At 44.2% G+C, this 26,410-nt stretch overlaps 1 protein-coding gene and 2 long non-coding RNA genes across 5 annotated transcripts in view; 2 read left to right on the top strand and 1 right to left on the bottom strand.

The window, feature by feature from the left end:
- Positions 1–8,074, top strand: part of LOC128895323 (histone-lysine N-methyltransferase Suv4-20-like) — a 101,816-nt gene extending 93,742 nt beyond the window's left edge. The window contains exon 4 of the mRNA XM_054157825.1: positions 100–8,074. Within this exon, the coding sequence (XP_054013800.1) occupies positions 100–450 (351 nt within the window). The 3' untranslated portion in view covers positions 451–8,074. The remainder of the gene's footprint in view (positions 1–99) is intronic.
- Positions 8,075–11,634: 3,560 nt separating this feature from the next.
- Positions 11,635–24,407, top strand: LOC128895335 (uncharacterized). 3 transcript variants are annotated; one of them, XR_008461744.1, is made up of 4 exons: positions 11,635–11,817; positions 17,906–18,271; positions 22,994–23,123; positions 23,392–24,407. It is a non-coding gene; the product is annotated as an uncharacterized LOC128895335 (long non-coding RNA). The 3 variants fall into 3 exon arrangements; XR_008461743.1 differs by having other exon boundaries at positions 11,644–11,817; positions 22,994–24,407; XR_008461745.1 differs by lacking the exon at positions 22,994–23,123 and having other exon boundaries at positions 11,645–11,817.
- LOC128895336 (uncharacterized) lies at positions 24,408–25,001 on the bottom strand. The gene is made up of 2 exons (XR_008461746.1): positions 24,623–25,001; positions 24,408–24,509 (listed from the first exon to the last, which is right to left on the bottom strand). It is a non-coding gene; the product is annotated as an uncharacterized LOC128895336 (long non-coding RNA).
- Between the last annotated feature and the right edge of the window lie 1,409 nt (positions 25,002–26,410).

The following is a 26,410-nucleotide window of genomic DNA, read 5'->3' as shown; positions in this document are numbered from 1 at the left end:
ACCTCGATTTTATACACGATGTATCTAACCACCCTTCCACGTTAACTTTCACCCATGAAACGGTAGAACAGATACTGAAACATTCCGTTTGTTTTTCAGGAGAGCGAGATCTACCAGAAGTGCGTGCGACCACCGCCTAATCGGACTGTCTTCGACAGCGAGAGCCCTCCGCCTTACAGAAGCCAATCGGCGCTTCTAGACGCCCCTGAACGAATAGTCCGTTGCCACAGCGCGGGCAGCTCTCTCTTGAGGGTGTTTCGGAAATTCCCAAGTCCTGGTAGCTCAACGCCCGCGGTGGTGGTGCCGCCCAGAAGGCCGACCCTGTCCAGTTATTCCGAGTCCAGTAGCAACCTGAGCAACCTGTCAAGCCTTACGGTGGTGCCCTGCGAGGCAGACGAGAGCCAGCAGCACCATCAGCAACAGCAACAGCACCATCAGCAGCACGTCTGATCCGCGGCCTGGCCGAGAAGAAGAGCATTCGAGGCCGCGACGACCTCGAGGACGATGTTCCTCGAAGTCGACGGTCGCCGAAGGATCTCCCGGAAGCGGCGACGAGACCAACCAGAACGGGATGACGGAGACGGGACGAGCGTGGAAGACGTAGCGAGGAAGGACGCTGCCGCCGAAATCGTCGTCGTCGTTCTGCCCTCGAGTATCCTCGACGGCTCGAGGATCCCTCAAGACCGACTCCGCAGGAGAAACTTCGTACGGTTTCGGCCAGCTGACGCTGAGTGGCGAATGGTGAATCTCTCGCTGACGGGAACGAAGACAAAGAGACGCGCGACGATGGACTCTCCTCCGGGCGGTGGATGGTCCTCCAGTATTTTTGGACGAGGAGCGTCCTCGGCGAACAAGACGAGTGGCTCGAGGAAAAGAATCCAAGGCCCTCGGTCCGCGATTCGTTGTGTTCTCAAAAGTGGTCGACGCTCGTCGCCCCAAACAGCAATCCTAACAGGCCAGTCTCTAGCCTAGATCTCAGACGATTCCAAAGCACTAGACGAGACAGCTCGTAACGTAGGGGGCACGTGAACCCGGATGGCGACGGAAGAGACAGAGACGAGCGTCGCTACCGAATCCCCCTCGACAGTGGAGAACCCCCTCAGCGAACACGTATCGAGGACCGACTCGAGAAACCATCATAGGACGCATCTCGTTCGTGTCTCGTGCCTGGTGGCCACAAATACAATTTTTCTCTTGTATAATTCCTGCCAAGAGCAACGGACCAACAATCTTCTCTGTATCGGATGCGATGCGAATGTTGCAAGCGTGTGAAACCCCTGTGGCGAACCTCCATCTTTGAGAACAAACCTATCTGGATCCACTCGTACAGGTAGTTCGTTGAGTCGCGAAATATTAAATTCAATCTTATAAAATTGTTGGAAAACACTGAAACGTAGTATATAGTATACAACATACCGTGTACTAAGAATAGATTTACGAATATAATGCATATAATTTATCGTTTCAGTGCTTTTACACTCTAATTCGAGTCTACGAATTCAAATCTATAGCTCTTACAAACGTACAAATAATTAAGAAAGTTAAAATTACAGAATACGCATAATAGTACACTGTTACTTCGATTCAAATTTGAAAGTAGTACTTCGATCAGCCTATAGGTGGCACGCGCGACCGTTTTCAAAGATGGCTGCCGCCTCGTGACCTCTCAAAGCACGCAGTCCGTACGAAGAAGTGAACGAATAAAAGTGTCTAGTGAACGCAATATCGAGAGAAATTCAACAAATAATACGTGTGTCGTATAAAGCATCCTTGTATCGAGTGATTTCGGTTTTATCGTCCGGAAAAATATCAACTCTAGTTACAGATAACAATTCTAACCTTACTCGTGTTTGAAAAGTTAACCTCAAACCGAAATAATTAGAACCGAGAACATTAAATGCACATTGCTTTATACGTCTCGCCTCTCGAAGAGCAAAATACTCAAACAAAAATGAGCAAAATTCTTATTTAGATAAAAAATGAGAATTTTGCTCGTTCCTGTTTCAGAGTGGGCACTAGGCATCAAAGAGACACGGGGGGGACCAGAGACGAAGCCAAGACGAAAAATTGGACGGTCGATCATCGAGTATCGTGGAAGTTTGTTCTCTGCGAAAAAGACTTAGTAAATTATTTATTGGCGGTTAATTTTGTGGCAGTTAGCCGCGAGAGAAACGGAAGTGAGGGAGAGCCTGGATGGATTAACGGCTGGTCGGACGCGATGAAGTGCCGCCAGACCCAGGAATAAATGGTAATACGTGTCTGTGTGCAAGAGTGTCTCCGTGTGAATGAAAGGTAAGCCCAAACGTGGGGAAATAATGGGACGTGGATGCGATCTGAGAGCTAGAGTTGAGAGAGGGGAATGAGAATTGTCGCGAATGTCTGACAAGCGCAACGGAGAGAGAGCGAGAATATCCGAGGAAAAGTAGTGCCAAGAGCGTAACAAAAAGAAACTCTGTAAATATTAGGTTAGGTAGTTCAATATCAATATAATTATTACGACTAAAAATGATATGCTATATACTGATTAAAAAGTAATACCTTACACCACGCATAAACACAAGTTGACGGGTAGTGCAAAACTGCAGTGGGATGTACTCCGAGACCTAGAGGACCTCTTCTTTGATTTGTCCCTCTGTGGAATAAATTCTAAGATTAATTAGAAGAAGATTAATTAGGTTGTGATCAGCATTCACGTTTTAGTGATTGGTCAAGAGTGAAAGAATGTCCTTCCAGAGAGACAGGCAAAATTTTAAATTAGGGGAAAGATTATTTTTCTTTTCTTGTTAGAGAGCCTTCTTCAGTTTATTATATTTCTAGAATTATGAATTAAACAAATTGCAATATCTTTGGCAGAGGCACTAATTACATTATTCGTCTTATGTAAGATTGATGTTTGAATGAATGCTTTATCGGCTACAGACATAGATTCATTCTATAACTAAAATTCTGTTTTAACTTCACTTTGCATCGTCACACTAAATTGTCGTCCGAATAAGAATTTTACCTGTCTCTGGTTCTGAAGAGTAAGAACAGAGGAAATCAAGTGTCGACACAGCGCGTCCCACAGTGTTTCGTACGGCTCGCACGATGTCTGATATAAACGCTACTTTATTATTATTCAGATAGATAAGGCTTCAGTTTTTGACGAAATAGGACGAGATCTGCCTTGACGACGAACCGAAAGTCGACGACTGGCTCTGTTGCCTTTCGTATCTTCTTTCTGCTGTTAAATGCAAACGTTCCGAATTAATGTAGACCCTGTCGGGTTGCTGACCGAGATTTGTTCAGATCTCTAATTGTTAAACTTTAATGCCTAAGCATAATTTTGTATAAAAAAGGAAACTTCATTATTTATTCGTTTCGAATCGTAAACCCGTATGCATAATTAAACACGCATCATATTACATCATCCGGAAATTGATAAATGATCAGAGTCCAATATCAGTTTGGATCTTTGTTTATTCTGACCGAACTATTTCGTCCCCGAGGACGTTGAATCATAAACGAATCTCTCATCAGTAACTCGAGAGTAGCATCAGTAGCACAGGTCAGTGACCCTTACACCGTGAATAATGTTGTATTTTAGTTTCTTCGAATCGCACAGATTGTTCTATCGTTATGTAAACGTTCAGAGTATCGCGACGAACAAGATTTTCGTCGACTTCGGTTCTCGACCTCGGGACAGAACGAAACTACTGAAGTATCTCATGAGAAGTCACCAATTATTGTAATCCTTAAAACTGTAAGACGAAGGGGTAAAATTGCAAACGAATCAGGTCTGCCTTCAGGTCGCGGTCCGAGCGTGTAAAAATCGAGAACATTGTTAAGCGCCATTCAGAATCTTTCAGAAAAATAAAATAACGAAAAAAAATCGGTCGTTTTCCGCATCGATGGCGTCTGGCAATATTTTCTCCCGTTTCTGAAGGATTCTGTTCGGGCACAAACGCGTCCTGGAGGCGTCCACCGCTGTAAATCCACGATTTGGCGTCGAATATGCGCGATTTAATGGAAGAAAGAAAAAGCAAAAAAAAAAAAGAACGTAACGAAACGAACAAAAATGCCGATGAAAAATCGTACAGGATCTATATATATACACATATACGCATATACACACACGTACATATATATGTATATATATCGCTAAATGAAATCAACATTGTCATTTTGAGAAAAATGTCCGGGCAGTTCTACACACGACACTCGACCGCCTCTCATCTGCGACGGGATAGTTTCTTATTTCCGTCTCCACCGAAGAAAGAGAACAAACAAGAAAACATAAATGAAAGAAAAATGAAAAATATGTGTTCACGCGCATGCAATATTAGGCGATGAGGAATTAATCTCGTATTCTCTAGCGCGAAGATATGAGAAAACTATGTGGGGATTATGGGGTTACGGGTGGGGGGGATTTTAGAAAGGAAACGTTAGGGGAATGGAAACGAAACGAAACTAGAGGAACGAACAATAGCGGACTAACGAGATATATATGCGCGCGTACTGGACAGAGATGGGCAAAATTCCTGTCTAGATAACGAAAATTTCGAGTAACGATTAAAAGATACGACGAAGACGCGAAACGTTTGATGGTTTTACGGCCCAGTTCTCTTCGTGGTCGATACCAAACGTGTTTATCCATTAATTGTTTAACGAGAATTAGAATTTGTATTATAAGCTAGAACGAATTCGTCGATGAACAATTGTAAAATTGAAGCGTTCGAACGAAGCAAACGTTCCGAATAAATTTATTGTAGGTTTGCATTCGCGCGAACCGTTGTTCGCGAGTAAAATTTTGCCCAACTCTGGGAATCGTGACGGATAAAAAGGGAGAGTGAGAGACTGCGTGCGATTGGGATTCGAGAGGATGATAAATAAGAGAGGAAAGTTAACGATTACGGGATAGGAGCGGCTAAATCCAATGGGTCTTGTGCAAGCCTCGGTTAAATTAAAGCTGTTATCGACTTAGATTAAATTTTAAACGCCAAAACGGAGAGCTCCGGGAAACCGCGCGCGAACGTTTCCCACCTCCTGCGAGAAATTGAAAATTTTCCATGGCGGATGAGCTCGATATTATATAAATATATTGTATATTATATATGAATATTATCAATTGGAATATCGTGATATTCAACGTGAACGATTCGTTGACTCTCGAGAGCTTTTCGACGATCCGGTACGAGCGTGGAGATATTCGATCGTTTGTGTGGCCTTTGGATGACGAATCACGGGCAATCGGGCTGGGGAACCGATCGGCCATCTCGCCGAGTCCGAGTGGACGTGTTCATGACCAATTATGCGATTTCGAAAGCGTTACACCGACTCGAAACGAACGACTTGGCTCGTGTTGGATCGGTATACCCAATTGCTGACGCTTGAAACGGTGTCCTTTCTTTTCTGGACGGAGTAGCTATACGATCCTCAAGGATCAGCTTTAGGATGATATTCGATTTTCGTGTGGCCTCGATATGTAGATAGACCTAGGCTCTGTCAGAGAGAGGTGGGCCATTCGAATCGGAAAAAGATTGATTAAGAAATTGTGCATGCTCTTAGAATCAATTCGTCGTTTGATGGTAGCAACACTTGTTGTAGTCTTAACGTTTGAGGCGGTATTTGCTAGGCATGCCTTATCGACGAGTCCACTATCAAGACCCAGGACGAAACGCAGTAACCTTTATATCGAGTGTTACTTGTTACGCGAAAATGAATTTTAATATAGTGGGTCTTTCTGAAAGAACTCGCGAACCTCTGAAAGGTGAATGGCCCGGGTTCCTCTTCATCTCAGAGAATGGATAGACGTTGTTTTAGACCGCTAGGTGGAGAGAAGAAGAGTCTGTTAACGTGTTCACGATCTACTGATCCATGTGTCGATTGGGACGCTTATAGTTTTGTATTTAATTCAATTGACGACTTGGTTCATCGTAACGAAATGGTCTGAGAATCTCAAGGAATGTCAACTGAAGAGAAACTCCAGACTCTATAAAGGCCTCAAATATCGGAATGAGCAGTATGTGTACAGAATAGTTCAATTACTAGGGCATTATTGAATAGTTAGACAAACACGTCCGGATATTATCCTACCGAAAACACTTGTTGCAACTAGTTTCTGTTATGAAAATCTTCCCTTTTTGAACGTCCAAGTCTCTTATTCGCACTCGCAGAGCATGAACACGTTAAGATTCCGGAGAATAGTTCAATTGTTAGTTCAGCCTCCAGAGAAGATCCTCCTAGAACAATGTTGACACATCGTCGAGCGTCAGATCGTACCGAAAGCCCGTTTGTCTTATCCCTCAACGTTCGTACGTTTTCTCGGAAACGTAGTGCTCAGATTGATCGAACTGACCCCTCGACAAGCGATCGAGCCGATCGATCAACCTGGCCGCTTCCAGTTCGTCTAGTCATGCCGAGCCGTGCGTCCCGTCGGAGGATGAAATCAATCGGTCGTTTCATTAATCATCGGGATCCCGAGGATAGATAACGGATCCTCCATAAGCGTGATTGTGATTTCACGGGGTGTTTCAAAATTGCGCGTTGGCCGCTTGAAAGCCAACCAATGAAATTCGACTAAACTTCGAAGAGCCTCCCCTCGAAGCTGTAATTAGTATCATCATCGTAAACGTCGATAAGATTGGTGTGTCTAGTCCACCACGACGAGGGGGTCCGACCCGTTTTTGCCCTCGAGTTGCCCATCGTTCGCGGAACCGTGGAGTATGTCCCATCGTTCACCTCTTTAGCCAATCACAGAGCAACGCGAGGCGACCCCTTCAGGCGTCCATGGACCCCCGTTCGTCCTGGAGTGTAAATTACGTTTTATTATCATTATTTTTTCTTTTTTTTTTTCTTTTTTATCTTACGTTGTTAGGTAACCGAAAATATGTAGGTCGAGGTGATAGACGAAAAACGAATCAATGCACAGACCCGCAGACTGATACGGATGAAAATCTGAGAATCAAAATTTTTACGACCGTCTCGTGTGATCACTCGAGGGACGCAGTGTCTTATGAACGTCTTTTGGTACGTTCACGGCGTTAGGGATTGTAAAACTGAGACATTGATGGGCGCGAGATTATTATCAAGCGCTGAGAAAGGAATGGCGAAAAGGGGGGCACCAAAAGACAGTGACGAGGGTTGCGTGTGTGCGCGAGGGAGAGGGAATGAATGCACCTGTAAGATTGAAAGGAAAAAAAAGACGATTAAAGGGAAGAAGAACCACTAGCCATGTGTAATTCGAGTCGGAATTAATCATCGTTTCGTTGTTGTCGTGATTGTACTGAGAGCAAAAGAGTGGAGAGAGAATATGAGAGAGAGAGAGAGAGTATGAGAGAGAATGAGTACAAAGTGAAACTATACGAGAAATTGGAGAAACTTTTTTCAAGGTAATCGATCGATGTTGTAGGAACAGTGTCATTTAAAGTAGTAGGTCGCTTCTACCAAAAGAAAAAGTCATCTCGGGACGAGGTTAAAAAAATGGTTTTCACATCTAAATTCGAAAGTTGTTCGCGCCAGCCGCGCGGGGGCGCTCGAAGTGAGCGCGAGATTTGAAAAAGCGCGGGAAAAGAGGACCGCGTCTCGGAGTCGCCTCCCACGCGCGCTCCTCGATGTTTATCTTGTTGTCTTCTTCTTTTTCGTCGATTCTTTTTTTTCTCTTTGCGCCGTCGAAAGGTCTCGAGCTCTTCGAGCGTGCCACGAACGCGCGGGAAAGTAAACGGTTTTTTATACAGTAGAATTGTACCAATTGTACCACATAGGAAATGAAAAAAAAAAAAACATAATGATGTTCGTTGTTCACTGCTCTGGCTTGCTAGGAAACAGCAAATAAAAAATAATAACGATAACTCGGGCCTCTCGGAGGCTGTTCGGACCAGGAGAGGCGCGAAAAAAATAAACAAAAAGACTGTTGACCAATAAACGAGCGTAATTCGTTCGAGAGAACTTGCTCCGGACAGTCCCCTTCGTGCCCTCCGGTATGAATCGGCAACATTTCGACATTGCAAGATTATTGGTGTACTTATCACGCAGTTTTCTACAAAATAAAGAAAACGATTTTGAAAAAAAAAAAAATGAAAAGACAGTGAGAACTGATGCACGTTATCGTTCTTTCACCACTATCCACATGCTTCCTTAAATGTTTATTTACTCACTTATTTATTTTTCAGGTTTATCACGCAAGTTGTTCATAAATTAAAGAAACGCTACCAACTTCAAGACAATTTTACGATACCGAAACGATTCTCTGTTTTACCGATCAGTTGTTGATCACAGCAATAAGTTACGCAGAAAATGTACAAGATGCCGCTGCTCGTGCAAACAACTCCGTCGATATTTGTGGATTTTCTTTTGCTTGAATTTAGGTATACATTATTACGCCACATCCAATATATCAAAATGCTTCAACTCACATATAAAAGCATCTATTTACACGCATTTGACAACATCTCAGGAAGGGTATAGTAGAAGTTTGCATGTACTAAAATTACCTCTGAATTTATTACATATCTCATTCTTAGAATTTATCATTGGTCCCGTCATATGATTTTCCTCACAAGCCAAATATAATTTGGTTTACAGATGGTCGAAAGACATCTCATCGAGGATCTCTGGAACTGTAAGTGATAAATTCCAACAACCGTTGCTGGCACATCCCCCATGAATAGCTAACTTCGAAGAAGTATCGCTGTTACGTTTGCAATTTTTTTCGAATATCGTTTCCCGGGACCAACCTGAACTCGCGAAGCGGGATAACGCGAAGCTATTTATACGCAACTAAATATAAGTAATCTAAACCGATTACGTAGCTAAATTTAACGTCACGTTCATTCAGCACTTACTGATACTGTGGCGCTAAATCGAGCAGGACAAGCGTGCAGTACTGACGGATGAAAAAAAAAAATCTAGTATCCGAGGCTAAACATGATTTTATTCGCATAAAGGAGATCCTACTGTACTTCGAACGTCATCTGACTTTCGATTCCATCAAGACTACCGTTTCCGGTGCTACGCCTAATTTGGTCGGATAAACACGAGCGCAAAAATACTGTGAAACATAATACCTCGTTGAATGTAATGCCCCATCGTCGTGACCATTGAATTTCCAGCGGAAAGAAGGTCAAAAGCGCGTAAATACACGTAACGAAACCGCGGGAAACCATGCGGCGGTGGGGCGCAAGGGGTTGGTGGGGAGGGCAATGTCCTAAGCGTTTCGGGTGCAGTTGGTTCGCGCTTAATGAACAGGCGGCGGCTTAACGAAAGTGACGCAAAGGGAGGAAGTGAAAGCAACGGAGCTCGAGGTGCGGGTGGCGTCGTTTAAATTTGGAGCGACGCGCGCTCGGAAATAGACGTCTTTCCCTACCTTACCTTGTGAACGCGATCTGCTCTTCCCTCACCCGGTTCCGTGGGCTCTTTTCCCATCACACGTACGCCACGCGCGAAAAGCGACCTCTTTAACCCGAAGTTCGCGCACCGCGACGGAAACTATTCGCCTCTCAACCGGAAGTGCACCACGCAAAGCGCATTCGGCGAATAGGCGAAGCATCAGGGAAGCTGTGCAGTGCGAGCATGAACAAATAAGCGAATGGTATTATATTTTATACAATGTTTATTATGATTTAGGAAGGGTACCATTTTTTCGTCTCGGTGTCGCACTTGATAGTGGTATAGTTCTTTCTCTTTAAAAAAAAAGACTAATAATAACAACATACGGAAGCATTACTTCTCATATGGATAACAAATATTTCGTTGATCATACGTTTGCCAAGACGCGAGTGTCTCGAAATCTATGCAAAATGTCCCGCGGTCAGTTGCAACAGTTGCTTGGCAGTCGTCGACGTGCGACAATCGTGCCGGCGCTGTCTGTCAACGGGATGGGATACCGCCACTTGGAACCGTCTCGTTGATAAACATCGTTGCGTGACAATGAAACAATAATCTAAACGGACCCGACGAAACCGATATATGTATGTACTCGTCCGACGAAGTTAAAAACGATGCTCGTTCGACGAGAATTTCGACAGGGATCCGTGCCAATTACGCTCCTTGTTGCTCGTGGAAAATTTCATAATTCATCGAGCGAGCCGTCCTCCTCTGAGAAATTTCCGCGTTTCCTGTCATTTAAATGCACCTAGGGTTGCATACCCTAAATCACGAGTTTATGTTTTCTTTTTCTTTGACGTTCACGCGGTATTATAATTAGAAATAACTAAAACCAAGATAGGACTAGGGCAGTTAAAGAGTTAAGCATTTTCAAAATTTCAAGCTCGGTTTAAAAGAAGATCTTAAGTCACGACTGTTTAATCCTATGTAGACACGGCGCGGACTCGTTAACGCGACTGATTTATTTGCAGACGTCGATCCGATCTCCTCTAGCCTCTTCAGGCCCGAAGTAGGGGCGGAAGTAGAGAAACACGATAGATAGAGCACGTTTCTAGCTAGATATATTCGAACAGGAGTATCTCCTCGCGCGTCGATCGAGGGATCAAAGCGTCGCGACACCCACTCGTCGCCTAAATAGTTGAACCGTCTATTTGGAAAGATGGCCAGTCAGACTCGGAATCAAAGGGACAACTATTTATTTCCTCCCACCGTTAATTTTACTGACTCGCGTCAATTTTAGGTGAGAGGAGTTTCGATCTTTCTGTATCGCATCAATTTCATCCAGGACCACAATTTCGAGCGAAGGGGTTCCCACCGCGAAGACTGTAAGTACTAATTCCCTTTCGACTGACAATTGCAAATGGCGCGCAATTACCGAAGATAGGGACTCCTGAATGGAGACATCGCGGTGAGCGTCGTAGGCACACGAGGAAGAAAGTTAAGTTCCAAGTAGATGGAATGGAGGAGTCGAACGCCCCTAGAAGCTTCTGCCGGTCAAAAATAGACGTGGAATGACACGGGGAAGCGGATACCGTAATATTTTAGTGTCACCGAAATAAAACTGGAAGCCATCTGGCCAATTATACGAATGCATAAATCCCTACCGAATGCCGGACGGGAAAACAAACTGGTCGCGTTTCGTCCTACTTTACAGCTTCCGATTGATCGAATCCTTCCGGGCAGACACGGGAGACACGACTTGCATGGTCCATCTCGTAGACGCAGCGTTCGATCAGGTATCCGTGTAAAGGGATCCATGTGCATCGTTACTCAACCCCATCTCAATCCTATCTAACCTCCATTTTCTCGCTTCTATTACAGAGCGAGTACAAGCTACAAATCTTAGTATTCCTGAACCAAACCACCATGGTCCTGCGTCGAAACAGTAAACGTTAAAATTGTATCCAGTTGCGTCCCAGTATCGAAATCAAGATCAGTCTACCAAAGGATCCAAAGGGAAGTCCTCTCTTTCTACTTAATTTTAGCGTATCCACGACTTCGTTATTTAATTCACCCGATATTATTTAGCGATAACGATCCAGCGATAATGGAACGATCACGAAGATCTGAGAGACGAGGCAATTCCAGCTAATTGAAACGCATAGATCTCTTTTCTTCCTGCAACGAACATCGACGGCGGCCGTTGCCTATTAATATCAGCGGCGGCCCCCCCGCCCGGCGCCCTATATTTCAATTAATCCAAATAAATCGGCACGCGACGCCGTCGCGCGTGCGTCGCGAACATGGAAGGAAGAAAAAAGAGCGTGGTCGGGACGCCTGCGCCTAGGGGCGTCGCGGCGACCGCCGACGCCTTCTTGAATGAAAACGTCGCAGTCAGTTCGGATCAAGGCGTCCATCCTCGCTTCGACTTTCACGGATTTTGTATATCCCACGTCGAGGAGAACCGCCAGTGACATACCAAGACGATAAATCGAGCCTTCGTGCTGCGAACAGGTACCATTTTTACCATTTCCAAAACCGAGCTTACCCAGATTCGAATTTTCATTTAAAACCGAAGAGTCGCAGAGAGGATTCAAGTAAATTGAAATATAGTTTTCTCATGGATTAGATTTCGCGATTCTGGATCATTTCTATTAGGTTCGAAGCAGAGACACAGCGAAATGTAGAATTTGTTTGCTTAGAATATTTCTGCCCCGATTATCACGATAGCTTCGGGATTTATAGTCGTCTCGAGTATTTTGTGTAGCCCTAGAAGGTATAACGTTTTCGACGCTAGAGGTTTTCAGGTTTTTTTTTTCGAAATGAATACAGCGCAGAATTAATTGAAAGAACAAACCCGCTTGAGAAGCAACAGTTTGCGCGGTTGAATTTTCGAACCCCGTTCCACCGACCCGCCTGCCGTTTAGGGGATGCTTCGCTCGATGCGCTTCAGTTAGCAAACTAATAAAACGTAACATATTTAGTACTAATAATTTTAAACTCGAATAGTCGAGCTTCGTGCCTCTTATTTTTCAATTCAACATTTTTTTTTAAGTAACCCATTGTCGCGGGTGAAAAACAACGACGGTGTTAACTAATTGTCGCGAATAGCGACTGGCAATAAAATAGCGAAGCGAATGGGGGGACGCGCAGCGACAAAAAGTGAAGTCATTTGCACGTGCAATTTATATCCCTCGGAGGGTACGGCTATCGTGTGATACAGGGGTTCTTGCATGTTTACGACGCGTGTATACGTCACGAATATCCGCGAATATACCACGACCCAACTGAATTATGTCAATGTTCCACCATCCGCATGTCGCGAGGTCGATGGTAGAGAAAATTGGCTAACGAAGTGCATCGAAACGAATCTCATTGATTCTATATTTTTTAGATAGATATATAAATCATTGGTTGGTACGGGGTATCAAAATTAATCCTGGAAACGTCATCATTAGATCATGAATGTTTATGACGGGTCGAGATATCGTCAACAGTGATGATCTTCTACTTTTTATTCCATATAGTTATTCGTTTCTTTAACAATTTGCACACATTCGAGTATTAGGGAAGTATCTTTGGAAAGACGTTCGAAATCTTCCAGCTAGCACCGTTTGGATATTTTCTTTCCCGGATGATCGCGCGGCTGGTTGAACGTGTTTGCGATTTCCGCGGCGGCAAATCAAACAAACCGAGCGTCGCGGCGAGGAAACGAGACCGAACAAACAATTCAGCCTTCGAGGAAAGCCAGAGGATCCTTTGACGTTCGCCGACCCCTTTGCGATCGACCTCTGGCTCGCTCGAAAGTAATAATACACCAATTTTAACATTATTCTTTATTGAAAAAACAATTCATTCTTTACGTGTTACCTAGATTCTATCTTAAAAACTAGTTCCTCGATCTACCATGTGTCGGACCATTTTTAACACTCTAATATACAACTAAAAATATATTTTCTTACTCTTCAAGTAACTCTACATGCAAACATTATATAAAACGTAAAGGTCCAGAACTCGCATTCGTTTCTATAGAATTAATTCGCGTGTACGAAGGCAGTTGGTAGAAATCGCGGAGCCAAGCGAACAATCGCACGATTAGGTTAGAATCGAGCCAGCGGGGCTTGATGGACAGTGTCGCGGCTAGAAACGTGCAAATTAGCGGACACGGTTCACCGCTAATTGCTTGAACACTCGGTTGCCACCAGGAGAATTTTCAAGCTAAAATACGAGCCACTCTCTAGCGTAAATTCCGACGTCGCTCATATATTCAACGATTACCGCGCGGCGCGCATTCGAATTCGACTTTGGCCAACTTTCGACAACCTTCGAAACTTCTTCTCCCACGGATGGTAAGCATTAGAATTCTCCTCCGGGATAAGATCATATTCACGAATTAATTTCCGGAAAACCAACGCGAGTCCTGACTTTTTCTTTTGCTGAATGTTTGCACGTACCTTGGAGAGCAAGAAAATTATTTTGGACTTTTGTATACGCGTGTATTAAAAATGGCCCAGTACTCGGAAGGTAGAGGACCACTTTTAGGAAGTAACTGCTCCTTTAGACCAACGTTTTCTTTTATCTCGCGACAATAACGTCGTCCACCTGCCAACCGGAAGTGGCCAGCGGCCCGGGAGGATCCACTTGGCAGGAGATTTCTCGGAGAAGCTAATTAACCGGGCGAAAAGACGGCGTCGCGAGGTCCGAACGCAGGAAGTCGCCGCGCATCCACTCTCGAGCGTATTAAAGGTTCATACGAAAAGCCGCGCGGATATGAGTGAACGTTATATAAGGCGGTCTTAATATAGCGGGAACACACTCTGGAACTTAGCCATGTAGTCTCGAGCATGGACGGTGTTTGTGGCTGTCGCGGATCAGGTTCGAGAAGGACGACGCGGACGGCGGACCTTTAGGGGATGGTACGGAAAACGTCAACGGTATGGTGAACGCTGGATAGATGCCTGTAATTTACCATCGCATTAGGCCTCGTGTACGCGCGAAACGAAAGTTATGCGAAGCGTTCGCGAGTGCATGCGGGCGATGAGCGAAAGTTTAGCGAGAGGACTAAGCGGTCGAATCGCTCCGAAACGAGATCCTCTTTGGGAATTAATTTCGAGGAAGCGAGCGCGAGTCCTGACTTTTTCGTTTACACCGTGTTTTGTATGCATCTCGGAAAGGGAGGAAATATTTTCTTAGTTGTGTATATGCGAGCATTGAACATGGTTTGGCGACGGGGGTTGTTGGGATGCCATTTCTTGGAGTTGGTTATTCTAGAGAATTGCTATTTCTTCTTTAACTTGTTGTTACAATTTTCTTTTCGACAAGTTCGGTTCGAAATTACGGTAAAATATTTTCAGTATAAAACATTCGTGTACGTGTATCGGGAATAATTGCCTCGTAAAATGTTATTTTTTCTAATCGATTACATGGAGAAAACAACGTTACGAACCTACCAAACTGGCCACCTATAAAATCGCTCTCGCACCACGCGAACGTCGATCGTAAACCGAGAAACTAGTCCTCGGAATATAAAATTACAACGTAGACATCGTTCCTGCCTCTCGCGGGCTTCTAATTGCGAGCAGTGGCGCCAGATAGATGTTCCCCCCAACGAACATAATTCACCTGTCAGGGAAACATGTAGCTACTTAATTGCGTTTAGTAACCTGGCGCGCGTGGTAATTATATACAAATTATTTTCCGTAATTAAATAGCTGTACGTCGGCGGGGCTCGCATTTATAATCGAAACGAAGATTAAACGGGCCACCGGACTTGGTCGCTGAAATTATAGTCGACTTCGAACCGAGAAGCGGCTAAATTTAAATTCCAAACATCCGCGATTCCTGTTGCGAAAAAAAAAAGAAGAAGAAAGATCGCGTGATTTTTTCCCTCTGGTTTCGCGAGCATACTTTCCGCGTCGAGCTCTTTATGGTTCTGTATATTTTTCCTGCTCGACTTCGGGATCTCTGATTCGATCTCTTTATTTAGAACTCATTCCAGGCTCTTCGTGCTTCGAGGAAATCATTTTTGGGAATACTTGCGTTGGCAGTCTCTTTCGTTTTCAAGTAAATGTCGATGCTTTGAAGGGGCACAGGCCTGTATGAATTAATTTGGTAGTTGGCTTTTGACATATTGAGTTGTCCAGAAAGTTCGTGGTAATTTTTAAGAAACATTCAAAGACACGTTTGAATTTCGATACATGTATTTATTGAATTATATATGTACCATTTTGTTCCACAATTTGTCCACCTTCTAAAGGATGTCCACGTGTTATTTGTTTTCAACCATTCCGATATATTCAAACCTGTACCGCCTACTAAAAATCGGCATGGACTTTCCAGACAACCCAATATCTAGTTACGGTATGCAGAAGTCATCCTAGGTTAATATACGGTAATGTATGAAGTCCTCTTTTAAGCTGTAGACTCTTTCTAAACAGTAGAGCATAACTGCCTTCTCTCGAGTCAATCTCTCCCTTCGATACTTAAAATTGGTACCAGGAAATTTTCATTTCATACTCAATTTTAAAATTGGTTTGCGTCGCTTTTTCTTCGAGCGCGTAAAATCGTACGTGCAAAGCCGGTGGCAATTAAGTAGCCGTCGGTATTTAAATTCGCTTCGAAGTGGGGTCACTTAAAACAATCGGTGGCGTCTCGACGCCCGTGGGTAAATGGAATACCTGTTGCTTTTAACTACCTCCCGCATCGAGCGTCACGATTCACCCGCCACCGAGCTTACAGGCCTTCGCGTCGCGCACGGAATCTTGGCACATTCGTTAAGTCGAAAATACACGGGAAAGACGCGCCCAGCTCATGCTTGTTTGTTTATTAAGCCTCAGGGAAATTTCGGTGACGCCTCGCGACTTGGTCTGCGCGGAGTCGCGCGAAACCCTCCCCCGAAATCAATTGCTACCACTGGCAACCACCAGTCGCGTGACCGTTATTAATTAGAGCATTATTAATTAGAGCATTATTAATTAAGTACATTTGAACGAAGTGTCTTTGCAACCAATGGAAGATCTTCGACTGAACCTCCCCAGGGTATAATATGTAATAACAGCTCGTGTTGCGACTGTCTATTTTTATTATTGACATTAGTATCCTGTTTGTGAGAGGACTAACGATAGTATTAATCTTCTTATTCTTATGATAGAAGCTCGAGCTTGATTCAGGCAAAGCTCGAGACCTCGGTTGAAAATGATCCATGCTGACTACTCAGGCTACTCAAAGTACTGATACTGGTACTGATACTCTGTAGAAGTTCAAAGCGTGGCGAATCGGGTCTGGAAAAATCTGTAGTGGCGTTAGAAATAGACTCTAGATTTCTGCGAGTGTTTCGACTAGCGCTAATTTTACAATTTCGTGAACGCAGTGGAAAGTGGACGTGGTATTTTTAAACACGGCGAACCTGAGCATTTCCAAAATCAGCTTTATTAAAATACGGAATAAGGAAGGACCTATGAGAGACAATAAAATTAAAAAATTAAATAATCATTATTTGTTTAAATTTACCATCGGCTTACTCTCAACGTTCGAGTTCAAAGTTCGAGAAATATCTAAAATTGCTCGACTCTTCCGAACGGTGGGCAGAGAGTCCTGTCCAGGGCAATAAAACGATGCAGGTTCGCAAACTCGATTTCACGCGGGATCACGCGAAATTCCCGAGTTAGGGTTAACCACGTTTACCGCACGTGAACAGAGTTAGGGTTAATCTGCACGCACGCCGACGCGTCCTCGAGGGCTCGACCCCGGCGGGACGTACACGCGTGGGTGGGGGATGTGAATTTATGATTACGAAACCACGGACAACTTCCTGGCTGCGTTTCTGCCTCGCGAATCAACTCTGTTGTCAACGAAATAAGCTACAACGGGCCACAGTCTTGGAAGATTGATCCTGTCTGCTCTCCGCTCGAAAAGTCAAGCTGCGTTACATAATTTTTCATTATTTTCCGAGTGTCAGTCGTGACTAGTGCAAAGTACAAGAATGAAAGATTTATTAGAATGTAAATTAGTTTGCAATGAAAGGTCGACAGCAACGTGGAAGAAACGAATGGACACTATTGACGCCGTCTACACCGAAGTGTCGCGGTAGGGTAAAATTGTCCGCCCCACTAGTGGACGCGTGTCAACGAACGCGCGCTAACGAGGATGCGATCTATGACTTTCTATGCCTGGTGAAACGTCGTCGAAGGAAACCGCGATACGATCCAATTATCGAAATGATGCATGAATGTACACCCTGGGTGGTCTAATTTGTGCTCACAAAAGCGTCTGCCTGTGTGTACCTTCGCGGAAACACGTAAACTTGACTCAGGTGAAACTGTCTTCGGCTAGGAACTTGGAAGTTCACCAACTCCTCGCTTCATAGAAATTTCGGTACGATTGTTTCGGTTGCGTTTGGAGGGAAGAAGCCAAAGGGGACAATTTTATTTCAAAACATCATAGAAGTACGGTTAAAAAAATCTTGCAATAATTTTGGCATGTTCGTCGTCTGCACTTTTGTATCGAATTACACGGATGAGTTCCGAGGCTGGGGTTGCGCGGTCCATGGTATTAAGGGCACTTTGCTCTATCGACTAACCATTCTCAAATATCTCTGTTGCAGGTCGTCCCCCTCGCATCGTTTCATCTTCGTTGGATCGCGAATATATCATAGCGGGCGCGTGTTGCAGCGACGACGCTTCCGAGACCGCGGCGCAGGTTGTCCAGACGCCAGAGGAAGGAAAACGAAGGCACGAAGAAGTTTCAGAACGGGTGATGTTCCTTTTGGTCCCGTGAATCGTCGACTGGCAGGAGTGTTGGCCGAGGGTGTGTCTTTTTCCGCTTTGCTGCCGCTGAGATGGAGTCCGCCAGCAAAGGGGAACAGGCCGACCCTCCCGCACCAACTAAATAATATTCGATGACAGTGATATATAGGGAACAACGTCGCTGTGCCCAGGCAACTTTCTCCTCGATAAATCTCGTTAACCTGGTAAGTCAGTTTTAAAGGTGGAGCGACTTCGCCGATTGTTTGTTCCGCTGCTGGTTGCGTGGACCCGTTTGTCTCGGTTCGGAACTCGTCGCTGATAGGAATTCCGGAAGAACGATGATTTAGGGTCGAGGACCCTAGGTGTAAAGAAAGAATGGAGAAATGGACACGTGGGTAAATGGTGAGGCGTGGAATTTATTTTGTTCGGCATTCCATATAGCCATATAGCCATATATATAATTTCTATAAAACGGCAAACCAGGGACGTGGTTTTTGTTTTTAAATTCGGTAACACCGCGTTCCAAGCACGAACGATATATTTTTCATCCGCGAAATTCCAACACGCAGCTCACTTTTTATCTTTCACCGATTCCGCCGTCTTCCTCCTCGTAACCTACATCTAATTTCGGCATCCACGTCCGACTTGTTTATCATTCTATTAATATCACCGTGTTTTCTACGTACATTGATTGGTCCTTCGTCACGCAGGCTAAACCGATGAGGAATAATAGCATTTGAAAATTTGAATCGTGAACATTTTCGTGTGATTCCAATTAACATAGTATTATCGTCAAATTAATTCTTCGTACTCTGCTAAATTCCTAAGATTGAAATAGTACTCTCGCAAAAAGAAATATTTCTTCTTTTAACGAGATTAGCCATTACACCAGCAGGGCAAATAATTTAATTTTTCTGGATCAAAGACATAATCAACGAGTGATTCGAAGATTGCTCCCTCCTATCAGCAGCTTTTAGGCTCGCGAAATTTATGGACACGCGTGATCCAAACGACGACGTCCGTATCCGTGATGGGCGTCACTCTGGCGTCTAAACGAGAACGATAAAGAGGGCTCTTATTGGTTCAGCTAAGAGATTAGCGCAAACTGTCCGCCTCTTTGACGTGTATTTTCGTCCAGACGTTAAGAGACGAGAGGATATTCGTCGACACGTGTTTAACCCTTTGCTGTTTAGGGGCGCGTGTGAAAATCATTGGAAAGAACAAATAGATTGGGAACAAGTGTTTGTCGATTCCCTGAAATGATCGATTCCACGAGTTATATTTATGCGTTTGATCGGCGTGACAGTTTATACCTGACAACGCCCCGACGGAAGTTTAATGCGCGTTCATTTGGAAGTCGAGAGGGGGAGGTTACTACTCTGATTAACAATCTGTAAACAGAGTCTTTAATATCTCAGCCCCGGTAGGAATGTGTTCGGTCGCGACGGGTTGACAGGCAACGGTGTTTCATGAACAGCGGTATAACGATATTAGCAAGGCCTGGCATCGCTGAAACGAGGTCCGTTTGGTGTTCGGATTACACGCGATCCGCTGTTGCGCTTGGCAACGACCGCGAGTTTTCTCAGCTGCCGTGGCTAAGACAAAGGCAATCGGGCTCCTGGTCGATACGTACGAATCGACTCCTAGTGCCTCTATTGTGGGACGATGATGTCACACGCGGGAGGTCTCGTGGAACTGGGGTAAGGTTCCCTAATTTGGACCGCTTTGGACATTTTCTTCAACGTCCCCTAACGAACAAGTTTTCCGAACGAGGACGGTTTTACCAATTAGTGTTATTAGATTATTTGTGGAACATTAGGTTTCGTGTTTAAATTAATTGTTGGGAAAAAAATTGTGCTGTTAGATTGTTCAAGATAATTTCGAACGAAACCTCGCTTTCCGAACTAGAATAGAAGCCCGAGGCTTGGGATAGATGCGTCTTGCCTTGGTTTCAGATCAAATTTGCCCATGTCTGACACGAGGAGCAACTGTTTGCTATTTAAAGTAGCGCGTTTATTTTAAGAAAACGGCATGGAAGAGAAACAGAGGTCCTTTTGACACGTCCCTTTGTCGCGCGTGAAACGACAACGTTTCGCGTAACCGGTAAATAATGAAGTTCTCCCAGCTGTCTCGGTTGCATCGTGACCAATTGGGACGATGCTTCCGCGCACTGGGGCACAATGATTTCTGACGACGAGTTGGGCGTGACGAGAGAGGTTTAACCGCTCGGTGGAACTGTCGACGTTTGATTGGCAAGGCAAACACTCGAACAACGTCCGCGGAAACGTTGAAATCCTTCGCTTCCGTGGCGAAGAGTGGAAAGCCACGTTTCTAGCGGAATTTCCATGATCAGGTAATCAGCGATCGTTCCTTCTCTGTCTTCAATTCTCGTTTTTCCTATGAAATCAATGATTCGCACTCGAACGAATTCCTCAACGAAACACGAGTACGTGAATGTACCAAATTTGAAATCGATGTATCCAGTAGTTAAAAAAGTCTCAAACATCACTCAACCTTTGGGATCTCTAGACAGAAAGTTTCCACGTGTTTCGAATCAGGATCCACTAGTCCATATTCTTCACGGTAGTCCTCCAGGCCGCGAGTCGATAAATCAATACGGAAACCTGTTATTCGCGATAGTCACGGCGACTCGTATTTTCGAGTCTGGCCGGCAGTTATGCGAACACTGTCGATTTAGACGGTGGCTTGTCGTTCTGGTGGATATCTCGAGGACAGATTCTGCTCGTTATCCGACCGGAAAGGGGACAGTCAGACACCCTAGGCTTGACAGAGACCGATGTTGGTGTAAAGCGTTTTGCTTCGGCCCGCGTTGCCCGTCACTCACTTTCACTTGCCTCCTCGTGTTTCCTTTCGCGAATATTCGTAAATTATGAGCTGCTTCTGCGCCTCGAGAACTTCGCCACCCTCCCCCTTCGGTCAAAGAGCAGAAGCAACTTCTGCCAAGACGCTTTCCCCGAGGAATTCCACGAGCCGTCGTTAAGCGCTTTATCAAAGATTCGAGGAATCTTTCTGATAAAGCGCGGAACGACGACTTCGTTTGTCAAAAAGATTCCTCGAGGTTTCATCGATCTGCATCGGTCCTTGTGCAAGTACGGTCGTTAGAATACCGCGCGACGTTTCTGTGATGTTGGAGTGATCGAGAAAAATAGGAAAAATAGGATAAAATGATAATCTTGCCATATAAATCGTGTCGAGAGGTGAGTTCGTCTGACCAGCAACGGTCCTCATTCTACTGGAAAAGAACTCGAGCTCCTCTCGAGGTAGCGTCGCGACGGTGATTCATCTGCTTTACGGTGTTCCCCTCGAAATGACGTTCGATGTCGTTAACGTTAACGGGGTATTCATTCCTTTCACTTACCTACGACGGTCCGTTTCATCCCCTGCCGTCATTTCGGACGCGCGACCACCGCCGTTCAAGGAGCTGGTTCGTTTAACGGGTCGTAAACTTGTCGAATGTGTAACGGTGGTCGTTTTACGAGTTACGTGAAAAGGACGTTTCATTCCACGAGAGCGGCACTCGAGCCAGAAGAATAGAACAAACGAGATTCGTTCGCGCCTCGTTTATTCGAGGCTCAAACTCTAGAGTGATCTTTGCGGGGGAGAGGGGATCGGTGGTGACCATGAAACGTAATTAATTTATCGTCTTGACGCGCTGTTCTACCCACGACTAGGCTTGGTAACGAACTGTGTCCGAAATAATTATTCCAAGTCTCGTGGAGGTGCATTGGTAATGAGACGGGTGTAATAGTGTAAACGTGTTCTGTTTCGGATTTGCATTTTCAACCAATCTGTATTCGTTTCTTTTCGACGTTTGGGGGACTTCATACAAGTAACTAAAGCTTCGCAATTTTATTTTGATAGGTATCAAGTTTCAAATGTACAGGGTGTAGAATTTAATTCTGAGTCGGTTGAACTCTGTGAAATGTAACGGAGAGACAGCGGTAGTCTTCATCGAAAAATTAAAAACAACAATCGATACAAATTAAAATATCATTTATAAATGACGCCAGAAACCTCGTTTCTGGCAGCAGCCCCCTTCGCCAGATTCCCGAATTCCACGCCGAGAGAGGACGAAGCACAAGGGAAGAAGGAGAAATTCGCGGTGTCGGTTCCACGAGCAAGAAAAACGCGAGGTATGCGGTTTGCAACGAGCACTCTTCAACAATGTATAAACGCTCGCCGCGGGGAAATAAATTGCCGCGGCGGTAAGACGAGGGAACATATACGCGACGACTCTAATTGCACTCTTCGAATGATTGATCATAGCGCGGGTGACCACACGGGACACCGACGCGAGGAAGAGACGCGAACGCAAAACTGCACGGCTGGCGTTTTACAATGCCGCAAAACGATCGTCGTCACCGCGCGCTCATGAAGTATTCGCTACGCCTTGTGCGTCGTCGAGACAAAGTTGCTGATTTAATGGTACAGTCGTGAGCCGGCTCTAAAGTCGCGTATATTAACGTAAATTTGAGCTCGGGCTGACTACTCGAGTACAATGGCTAAACCAAAATCTCGTGCCTACGTTGCGCGAAATTTATGAGTAACGAAATTACGAATAGGCATTATTAGTAGTATAAAAAAAATCTATTGATCGTTTCCTATCAATAATCAATTTGAATGTATCGGCTGTTCTCGTCGGTGCAAAACTTTGTACGCATCCTCTTGACGCTCATCGATGCGCGTTAACTTTGATTTGTACCTCTGGTCCAGTTATGGTAGAGTTACGATTTGCTCAAGTGTTACTCGCATGTTCTTCGAGTGAGCCAAAGATTGATTTACGCCAGCCTTTAGTCACTATTTAATCACGGTAGTCTCAAACGGTATCGAAATACTATTTTATTTTTGTGCTATGATTGCTCGTTATGACTTGAATTAATTTAATCCCAGTTAAATAATGTGTGATCAATGAATCTGATGAAAAGGAAGTGGACCATTCGGAACAAAAGTAAAGTAATTGTCCACGACTGCGCCACGACGAAGATCAACGTGACGTGGACGACCTTTAAATCCTAAGAACAATTCAACGCGTCTCGGTAACGTCATTTCGTCAATGTAAGTTTTTAATTACCCTCTAGTAGCCTGAAACATAATGTCTTTGTGCGTTGATTTACGGGCCCTAAAAGTCGTTTGTCCTCTGCTCAGTTAGACAAAGATCAGAGTGTCGCGTGGAGACGGAATGAAGTGCCGTGTTTTACCTTCTGCATTTTATTTTTTATTCCACGGTCGTAGGAATGATTTATTCGCGTCTATTCTGTTCGATAGAAGAAATGTTTCGAAAGTAAATAGCCACAATCTTTATTAATTATAAATTTGTTGCCAGTTGCACGAATTTGCTATTGTTCTCAGACACCGTAACTCAGTTCCATCGAAACGTAGCAGCGATCCGCGATCGATAGCATTTGGTACGCTGCGAGGTTCGAGGATAATGGCTGGCCGAATGATTTCCTCTAGAGTCGTAAATCTCCTGACGCTTTACGCTAACCCATCGACCAGGCAACGGTAAATCATCTTTTTCGGAACAATTGCTTGCTTCCCACTCAATTATGTATACGTGTACCCCGGTGACGACAAAGATAGATCGTGTATACGTATCGTTGAAACGAGAATAGCAATTTTACTGGGCCACAACCTGCGCCTCCCAGTCGCTGAGAAATTTACGAGGGCCCACTCCTTCCATATTGAATTACATTTCGGTAAACATTTGTCATAGAGGCGAATCGACGCCAGCCGAAAACCTCGTTGCAGCAAAATATTACTATTTCTACAGGTTAGTCTGTGCACTTTCGACGTTTTCTTTGAAAACTTTCATTTCCATTTTTGAACACAACTTTATTTATTTCTGATACGTTTGTATTTACACACCTCTACATTCATGAATACACATTACATACACAAATTTGTTATCTATACATTCACATTTTCTGCACGCTATAGTTGTTCTGTTAAATTTTATTTGATTCGGGAACACAGCGTAACTCTTCTCCAAAGAATTCTAGATGGAGATCGAGATAAACTTTTATTTTTACTCATCGCCAGCTTCGATGTAACCAGTCTGTAATTGCGTGGGCGTAATCTTCGAATAGAAAGAAGTATCGCGCGCGTAGCGATCATTCCAGCTATGTCTAATTTTATCGCGATCTTCATACGCGACACTGTTCTTATATTCGTTCATCGCGTGTTTCGTTTCACGATTCAGTCAAACAAACTCGTCCGAGTTTACATTGCTTCACTTTTAATCTTTAACCTTAACCAAGCATGGCTTCGGTTGTAGTTTGGATCATGAAGATAAGCTTGTAGATTACAACTAATTTTGATTTATTTGTTTCAGACGAAGAAGATTGAATTTGACTTCCATTTTCTCATCTTCAAAACAAATTACCTCTTGTAGTATGTTGAATTTCCCGTTGTACATTGGTCATTTGTAACAATTCTCTAAAACTTTCCGAATAAATTTCGAACAGAATTAAATTCCACAGAAAAAACTCCAATAACTTTTTTCTCTGTCACCACTAATAAAGGTTTGAACAGCGTCAGAATGTAATGTGACTTACTTCTCTTCATTTTCAGTCGCAACCTCCTCGCTGAATTTTTGCGCGCGTCACAGGAATAAGGAGACATCTGTACTACGTTTTCAGCGTTCTAACGACCTCTTCTGTCCACGTTTCTATCGAGGAAGTGCTGAACGATTAAGGTGAACGACTGGCCCGGTCTTCTGTCGTCGCAGCGGCACGCGCGATGCTTCCTAAAGCTTAAAGAAATCCTCTTTGAGCGCGACAACCGACGCCGACGTGGAGTTCTCGGACTGTTCCGGGGACGATTACGCGTCCGATGTAATTTATCGCGCCGGAAAACCAGTGTGCAGTCGAGTCGTAACTCGAAAACGGTGGAAACCCTCCTGCAGCAGTTGTAAACCAAACTAATATATCTGAAACGTCGAGCTTTTTGAAGGATTGACTAGTTTGAAATCCAAACTTTTCGGGGTTTCCATTTCCCCCGAGTAAAAGAATTTTTGCGAATTGTAGACTGTACGTTAATTAATATAGTCGCGCTTAAGTTATACCTGCTCCTGGGTCCTTCGTGATATTTGCTTTACGCTATCACCCCCTCTACTTCCACGATCCCTCGAAGCCATTATATTTCCCTAACAATATAAGCCAGATTGTCACTTGTATATCGTTCAGTGATTGTATCGTTCCCCAGCCATTGGTATCGTTAGGATACCTGACTCTCTGTGTCTAAGATAACCGCCACCAGTTTCTAAGAAACATATACATCCCCAAAATTGCGTAAGATTATTTTTACTCGTATTTCTATACCTCATTGGTTAACTACGTTTAGTCCGCGTTCAGGAAACGTAGTACAAAGTATATCGGCACATAAATCCCATTACATTCCTCATTCCTACTTAAAATACCGACGTCCAAACAGTTGAATGTATTGTGCCTTCCCTCTGTGGTTCAGATTATCACCTTTTTTTTTTTAATATAAAAAGCATGAAAAGGTCCGTTCAACGTATCAGGCCGCTGTCAATCGTCGCTGGCTGCACTCTGGTGCCCCTGGATTCGTTGAAGAGAATATTCCACCGCGACGAAGAGGGACCTGTCAGTTATTGCCTCGAAACGCGGACTCGTTATTGCCGTGGAAATATATCGGAGATCGTAAAGATCTCTCTAGCCGCTCGAGCCGCGATCTTGAAATACAAATTTATCGCAGATGTGTCGCTCGACGGCGACCAGAACCGCGGGTTTCCCGCGTGCGTTTTCCAACCCGTGTGCAAACCCGCAGGAAACATTCGCGTGGGCGTCAGTGGGTGTGGGTGTGCTCCGGTCGTTGGCGTCGCTCCAGCACGCGTTCCTGACTGTTCGAGCGAGAGATCTAAACGCTCGTTTCGTCGAGACGCCTTCATCCGCGGATTTCACGAACTTCAGCTACCGATACATCGATGAACAAAACATCGATACCTTGGTTTTTTACGGTGAGCTAACATTACTCATTGATTCTCCCGCGTTGACGAACAGCCATGTAGTGGCTAGGAATTTTACATTTAATTATTTCTGTAACTCTTAACCATGATTATGTAAATGTTGGATGTAAAGGTAGAGGAGCTTTCGAATAAAAAATCAAATTTACAACTTTTCAAGAAATATTTTATTTACCATTGATACATAATGACTTAATTCAATACATCAGTTGGAAATATTCCCTTGTAGTTATTTACGCAGTATTATCCGACATTATAATTGACTTCATATTAAGAGGTGCCACGAGAAATACAAGGTACGTATCAAATTATGGTCGGATTTTTACTCCCGGTATCAGGAGAGCATGAAATGCGAAGA

Source organism: Hylaeus anthracinus, unplaced genomic scaffold (assembly GCF_026225885.1).
Source record: "Hylaeus anthracinus isolate JK02 unplaced genomic scaffold, UHH_iyHylAnth1.0_haploid 5, whole genome shotgun sequence".
NCBI classification, from domain to species: domain Eukaryota; kingdom Metazoa; phylum Arthropoda; class Insecta; order Hymenoptera; family Colletidae; genus Hylaeus; species Hylaeus anthracinus.
This window is presented reverse-complemented; position numbering and strand designations above follow the sequence as displayed.